The sequence below is a fragment of the Cyprinus carpio genome, chromosome B3 (genome assembly GCF_018340385.1).
Source record: "Cyprinus carpio isolate SPL01 chromosome B3, ASM1834038v1, whole genome shotgun sequence".
NCBI classification, from domain to species: domain Eukaryota; kingdom Metazoa; phylum Chordata; class Actinopteri; order Cypriniformes; family Cyprinidae; genus Cyprinus; species Cyprinus carpio.
In genome coordinates this window covers 41,707,460-41,715,047 of record NC_056599.1, presented here as the reverse complement: position 1 = coordinate 41,715,047, position 7,588 = coordinate 41,707,460, and the positions used below count along the sequence as shown (strand labels likewise).

At 36.2% G+C, this 7,588-nt stretch overlaps 1 protein-coding gene across 1 annotated transcript; it reads right to left on the bottom strand.

Annotated features, from left to right (window-relative positions):
- Positions 1 to 3,142: 3,142 nt before the first annotated feature.
- LOC122134501 (E3 ubiquitin-protein ligase DTX3L-like) lies at positions 3,143 to 7,219 on the bottom strand. Its single transcript, XM_042721018.1, has 4 exons — positions 7,036 to 7,219; positions 5,308 to 6,771; positions 4,474 to 4,691; positions 3,143 to 4,319 (listed from the first exon to the last, which is right to left on the bottom strand). Exons 1-4 carry the CDS (start codon positions 7,063 to 7,065, stop codon positions 4,250 to 4,252), a joined length of 1,782 nt encoding a protein of 593 aa, XP_042576952.1. The 5' UTR covers positions 7,066 to 7,219; the 3' UTR covers positions 3,143 to 4,249.
- Between the last annotated feature and the right edge of the window lie 369 nt (positions 7,220 to 7,588).

Below are 7,588 nucleotides of genomic sequence, written 5' to 3'. Positions count from 1 at the left end.
AACCCTAGGGGCATAAAAAGAAAAAGCATGCTTTCCAAATTCAGTGAATACTCTTGGGACTTTTAAACAAAAAATGCAGCTGCGATCTGGTACCATAACCATTAGTATAAAAAGTTAAAAATTTTGTAATGTATGATGGTAATTTACCAGGGAGTGCCTTTGCAATAAAATACATACATGTGTAAATTTCTCCTATGATACAAGGAGAACCATGATAAAGATTCATACAAAATACAATGATGCGTACGGTATTCTGCACCACATACAAAACGTAACGCTGCATGATAGACAGAGTCCAATTTTCTTAGTACAGAGGAAGCTGCATGCATGTAAACAAGATCACCATAGTCAATTATTGTTAAAAAAGTACTCTCAACCAGTTTCTTTCGGGCCTCGTAGGGAAAACAATTTTTAAAACGATAGAAAAACCCTAGTTTTGATTTAAGCTTCTTCAGCAATTGATCAATGTGAACATTAAATGCTAATTTTTCATCTAGCCATATACCTAAATATTTATAGGAACCGACTCTTTCAATTTCTGAACCACATAAAGTTGATATTGTTATGTCTGTATCCTTACGGTGAGTGCGGTTAAAAATCATATATTTTGTCTTCTTTGAATTTAAAACTAATTTTAATTTATCCAACGTATATTGTATAGTATTAAATGCTTTTTGTAAATTCATCAGAGCTTGATTTATAGATGGTGTTGCTTTATAAATAATTGTGTCGTTATGATATATGTTTACATTAGCAGAATCTACTCCTGAATCCAAATCATTTATAAAAATAGAAAATAGGATATGAGATAAAATAGATCCTTGTGGAACTCCTTTTTTAACTTGAAGAAAAGGAGAATTATAATTTTCTATATTCACACATTGAGTTCGTTCTGATAGATAATTATCAAACCATTTCATAGCAGCTTCACTAATACCTATAGATCTAAGTTTCTGTAATAATAAATTATGATCAACAGAGTCGAAGGCTTTTGAAAGGTCGACAAATAATGCGGCACAGGACTTTTTTACAATCTAAAGAGTTTATAAGGTCATTTGTAACTAATAAAGCTGCCGTTAGGGTACTATGACCTGCTCTAAAGCCTGACTGGTAATCGTTAAGAACATTATTATCTGTTAAAAATTGTTTTAATTTGATCGTTTAGCAATGATTCAAATAATTTAGCTAAGACTGGTAATCTAGAAATAGGGCGGTAGTTGTTAGGATCTGAAGGATCTCCACTTTTAAATAAGGGAATAACTGTTGCCGACTTCCACGCTCTCGGAATAATATTTGAAATTAAACTTAAATTAAAAATAGAAGCAATTGGCTCTGCTAAAATACCAGCAGCTATTTTTAAAAAATAAGGCTCAATTTTATCCACCCCTGCAGAATTTTTTGACATCGAGTTTCACTAAAGCATTATAAACCTAGGATGTTGTAATAGGAGAGAAATTAAACACCTGCCTGGGACAATGTTTATCAGAGACAACTAATTCTGTAGAGACACCTAAATCAGACTCATAACTTGAGCCTGCAGTAAAAAAATTATTAAAAGATTCAGCAATATTCGCTCTACCTCTAACAATATTTTGATTAACAATTAAGTGATCTGGAATTTTAATTGATAAACTCTTTCCTGAAGTAGATTTTACTAGCTTCCAGAATTTAGTAGGATTATTTAAATTTTCATTTACCATAGAGAGATAATAATCACGTTTTGCACATTTTATTGAATTAGTACATGAATTTCTTAATGCTCTATAAGAACTCCAATCTAATAGATCATTTGATTTTTTTGCCTTCGCCCAAGCAGCACTTCTCTGTCTGATAAGTGTAGAGAGAGTATCATTAAACCAGGGGTTGTCTTTGCCACTTATCCTTAAACGTTTAAGTGGAGCATGCTTGTCACATATTGTTAGAAAAACCTTTTTAAAATAATCCCAAGCTAGGTTGATATCTGGCATATATGAAATAACACCTAAATCAATATTATATAAATCATGCATAAAAGCCTGTTCATTAAAATGTTTAAAGATTGTTCTCTCTAAAGCCCCTTTCACACTGAGATTCCGGAAAATACATGGGTAATGTGTCCCGGCAATTGTTCCCGGATCGTTAGATTTTGGTTTATTCAAACTGCCAATGATTTCCCGGAATCTGTGCATGCACAACCCGAAAAGGTCCCATAATGACACGTGACATCAGGATGTGACGTGTAATGTACGAGTCAAAAACGGTAGGTTATACTGTAGAAATGCCAATCTAATTTTCCGCTGCTGCTCTTTCTGTTGTGATCCAGCACTTGGTTGCATTTTTTTCCGCAAAGATTCGAGCTTACTTATCTGCGATTTCTCTCTCAAGAAACCACGCTGTTGCATTTTGTTTTTAATTTGCTCATACACAACCGCATCACGTACCGCTGCACTGAGCTGGCGAACAATATCAGCTTCAGAGTGGATCCCGAGGAGCTCCGTGGTCTCTGCATCAGTCCAGTTTGCGCACATTTCTGTTTATTTTATTTCGTTATTTTTTTAAGGTGAACAACACTCTCTGCATTTAAAACACAGACTAGCCCCTCTGGCACTGCATGGTTGTATTATTGAAAACACTTGCTCAAAGAGTCACACGATAACTACGTCATCACTATGATACATCCGTTACGGCATTGGTTCCGGCTTTGGTTCACACACAGCTTGTTCCGGGACTGAACCCCGCAATGTTACTAGGTCCACAACCTGGGATCAATGAGAACACATTTTTATCATTTTCTAAGTCATGAAAAAGTCTGCTTTTGTGATATATTTCCTTCTTTCTTTACTGCAAGACGTTTGCTTGGTCTAGATGTCCTTAAATCTGCACTAACGATGCGTTCCTGTCACATATCACACATGTGCACTTCAGTAAGCCATCAGAAAGCGGGTTATTGCATTTGCATGCCGTGTAAAATTGGAGTAAGAGGCAAAAAACTACCTGTTGCGACTGGTTTATGCTTACGCCGTTTATGACCTTACTCCGATAAAAGAAAATGGGTTATCGTGTTTACATGACCAAGTGCATTTTTAGCTTATTAAGCATAATCCGCTTAAGAACGTGCATATAAACAGGCTCATTGTTAAATTTAAAACCAGTTTGCAAATAATTTGAAAATGTAAGGTTTTATTAACAGTAGCTCAAAAAGAGAGGAAGAGAAGCATCTAAGAGCAGAAAAGAGAGCCATAGAGTTGTAAGAGCCATTGGATGTAACAGGAATTCAAAGGTTTTTGTTACTTTTAAACCCTACAAGAGAAACAAACTGCAACAACAAAAATTGCTAATATTTTTAAGCTGATTTGTTTTATGACAACTTGTTTACAAGGAAATCTTTCTAAAAGTTAGAACTTACATTCATTTTATTTCATTTTCAATATGATTGAAACAAAACAAAAAAGATTAATCATTCAAATTTGATATGAGAAACAGTCATGCTTTGCTTTCTGAAAATGAGCTAAAAAATGAATGGGTGTACTGAGAAAAAAAAAAAAGCATACATTTTAAAATTAAAATCAACACGATGGAAAGTATTTTTAGAGGCAGTTTCTGAAAGATTTGGTGAAGTGTGGCATGTAATGCATGTTTTGCAAATAGTTTCATTTCAATTAAACACCATGAAAACCCATCACCTTAATTTAACAAATACTTTATAGGAAATATACAGTGCCTGGCAAAAGTAATTAGACCCACTGAAATACCATTCTCAGCCACTGACGTCTCTAGCTCTTTTAAAGTGAAGAGTTTTGAGGGGAAATCATTTCTCAGCAGTGTCTAGATGATGTCGTCTCCACTTCTGGATAACTGATCAAATGGTGAGAACAGGTATGTGCACACTTCATACTCTTTTCCTAACTTTTGGATTCCAGATACTCTCTTACTGCTATAGCTATTTCTTCTTCATTGTTACAGTGTTTCTTTAGTGCTGTCCAGAACGATACTTTTAGATTATGTATTTAATGATCTTGACCGTTAATGAAGTGTTTTAGGTTTTGTCTGTTTTTGTTTGTTTATTTGTTAATCATTTTAAAATAATTTTGAGATTCACACAGAACAAAAGTTCAATATATAGATTGTTTTTCAGTAAACTAATCAAGGGTCTGAATAGTTCTTAAAGTCACTATATATAAAATGTGTATATTAAAATGTGATAATCTATAAATGGTTTATTGGAAATATTAGGCTTAGATGTGCATTTGGGAACATACAAATCAAAACCTCATTCAATGCCTTTGGCTTTTAACTCATCCTTTACTCTCTTCAGGTAGTCAGGGTCTGGATAGCCGTAACTGAGGACAAAAGAATAGATATACCAGATATACTAGTAATAATAGATATACAAGTTCAAAAACACTGCTTTTTTACATGAATCCCAAATATATGTTATGCTGGTTTTACCAAACATGATAGAAAATTTAAAGCAAACTTTATATGAACACATACCTTTCAGGCCCACCGTTTTTATTGGTCTTATGATGAACATCATTCCAGGTGACGACATTATCCATTCCAGAAGTTGTAGATTTCCCAACAGTAAAGATCAGTTTCTGATTAAAAGCCTTTTGCAGCAGTGTAAGTACTTCATTTCCTTCATCATTGTCTGGCAAGTACGCACAACGATTTGCCCCATGAAAAGGCTTTCCTGGGTTTGGATGCTTCTCCTAAAAACATTTTTTGTACAAAGATGTTTTCATGTACCATAACATTAATCAAAACTATGTAAAAACAGAAATGGACCTACAGTACAAGGAGGTCACAGATATCATAGAGGTTTCTGGTTTAATAATAAAAGCTAATTGAGAGAACTGTAGACGCTATTTCTACTTTATATTGTCTGTTTGTGCTTTCATTGTTTTTTTCTGCAGTATGTGTGCTTCCTCAACAGCAGGGGTGTCTAGTCCTGTTTCTGGAGGGACAATGTCCTGCAGAATTTAGATCCAACCTGCTCCAATGCACCTTGATTAGCTGGTCCAGATGTATTAAAAAAAGTTGGAGCTAAACTCTGCAGGACAATGGCCCTCAGTATTGACATCCCTGGAGCACACAGTCTGTAGACCGGGGGTTGTCAGTCCTGTTCCTGGAGATCGACCTACCTGCAGTGTTCAGCTCCCGCCATGATCAAACACACCTGTCTAATTATCAAGTGCACCTGAAGATCTTAGTTAATGAAGTGTGTTTTTCAACTCTGCAGATAGGTATATCTCCACAAACAGTATTTGACACCAATGCTATAGAACTTGAGCAAAGTGCTTTGATTTGATTGTTACATACTCTTACCGTTTGAATACCGCTGGGTATGTCATAGGTGATTTCAATAGTGCCACAGCCTGGATATCCAGGGAGACTCCATCTGTTGTTTCTTACACGCATTTTTCCATCTGGTTGGTTCCCCTCCATTTTCCCAAAGACTTCCTTGCAAACAGGACAGATGGGCCCCAGACTCTCCACTGACCTCCTTATACATTCCTGACAGAATTCATGTCCACATTTAATTGTTTTCTTGTTGGTGAAGCTGTCCATACAAATACTACATGTCTCCTCTTCAGCATGAGCACATTTACTGTCATGTCTAGAATTTCCTTCTGAATCTTCATTGAAACCTGTATCTGCTTCACTTTGCCTTCTTAAATTCCCTCTCTCATCCCGTTCTGCTCCACCCACTGCTCCTGATCCATAATCAGGCATCTGATTCCAGCTGATTCCTTTTGGGTGAGGAATGTCACCTGAGTATCCAATCAATTCCTTCATTTTGTCATCAAACACATTCTTCTGAAGTGTCTTCTCAATATCGGTAATGGCAGGACCGAGATGTTCTGGCAGTCCAACAAGCCTCCAGGGACTGAGTTCATCTGCTGCAACAACACAATGATGCTGCTGCTGAAGTTTCTCTAATAGTGGTGCCACATCAGTTTTATCTGTAGGGGTTGTGAGTTTACAGCTGACAGTGGCTGAGGCAAGTTTCTGGTAGAGATGTGTTAAAGCTCTGAGGGCATGACTTTCAAGATTAATATGCTGAACTCCTTTAGATCGAGCTTGAACCTTGATTACATTTTTCTGCAGTTTTTCTTCATTAAATGACACTCCATACTTTGTTTCAAGCTGTGACAATTGTTCCTTATAGGAAAGATTCATCAGATCCCAATGAACCTTGTCCATCTCAAGTTGAGTTGGAAGTTCCTTAGTGTCTATGTCCAGTGAAAACCTGCTTTGTGGAGAAACATTGTTATCTACATCCATTTCATTTGTCTCTCTTTTAATGACGTCTGTAAATTTCTTCGGTCCAAAGAACAGGCAGTCACTGGCAGACATGGTGAACATCATCTTTTCATTCTCTGATCGGATCCTGTGCAGGGTCTCCTTTACAATATCTGAATCGATGTCATTATGATTAATGGCAACATCATTAAAACTATTCACACATCCCTTAACAAGTGTCTGAAAGTCCTCAGAGGCTTTGGCGACAGAATCAAGGCTTGAGTTCTGGGTAGGTTTGATGAACACTGACACTTCTGCACTTATAGAAACTCCATGCTGATTCTTTATTTGCTCCAACTCCTTTCTGTAAGCATGATGCATGTACCAGTACTGATAGAGGGGGACAGGGAATGCAGGGGTATCAGGGGTGATTTCAGCAGTTTTAGTGGTTTCGGCATGATTTGGAGCTCTATTAGCTGCAGCAACGTTCTCACTTTTATTTGTGTCTCCTGATACTGCATAAGTCACAGGCATAGAGCTGTTCACCTGTTCAGCATATAAATACATTATATTTAAAGATTCAAAAACCCACAGTAAAATAAAAATAATATATTTATAATACCAAAACTATTGCTACGTAGAATGTCATAGATGAGTATGAGTTGTTCAGGCAGGTTTTTTATTTTATTTTATTTTTATTATTATTATGCATATGCAGAGAGAACTCAGCAATCAAAACTTTACATAATTGATGAATATACTTGATGGTTGTGCCCTTTGCCATAATTTTAGACAAAGTAAAAAGGATACCTTTGGTGATGAAACATTATCCTCCAGCATGGATTTTTGCGGTACAGTAACAGAATGTGAATCGTCCAGACAAATCTGCGCAGTGACTTCCTTATCTTCTTTGTCTTTAAGTACTAATTTAGTTGTCTGATTTTTTAAAACTTCTTTTAGAGCTACAGAAAAAAAAATAGTACATTAAAATTAGGCAATGTAAATTAAGGTAATGCTGTCATGACAATTTTTTGAGAGTTTAGCATGGTAATATATATGGCAAACTTAATGTGTTTGGTCTTATGGAATAGATCTGCTATTCTGATGCTGTAGCAGAGCAAGTACCTCTTGCTGCTGCCAAAACATCCAAAAATACTTCTGTGAGCATGTAAGAATCACTGCTGCAGCACGTATAAGTCCTGGGACACACCAGACCATTTTCAAATCTACTATGGCTGTGAAAAACACTTGCCAAACAGGTGAGTACTTTTTTCTGGGGAATATTTCAGAGATGCCATCTGAGGGCATAACTTTTTCTAGTGGATGGAGCACTAGCACTTAGAATAGTCTGTACTACATCAGC

Coding starts and splice junctions, on each gene's coding strand:
- LOC122134501 (XM_042721018.1), bottom strand. CDS start 7,065: ATGCTGGAGGATAATGTTTCATCACCAAAG. Junction 6,772..7,035: donor ATAATGTTTCATCACCAAAG/GTATCCTTTTTA, acceptor TATGCTGAACAG/GTGAACAGCTCTATGCCTGT. Junction 4,692..5,307: donor TACCCAGCGGTATTCAAACG/GTAAGAGTATGT, acceptor AAATGTTTTTAG/GAGAAGCATCCAAACCCAGG.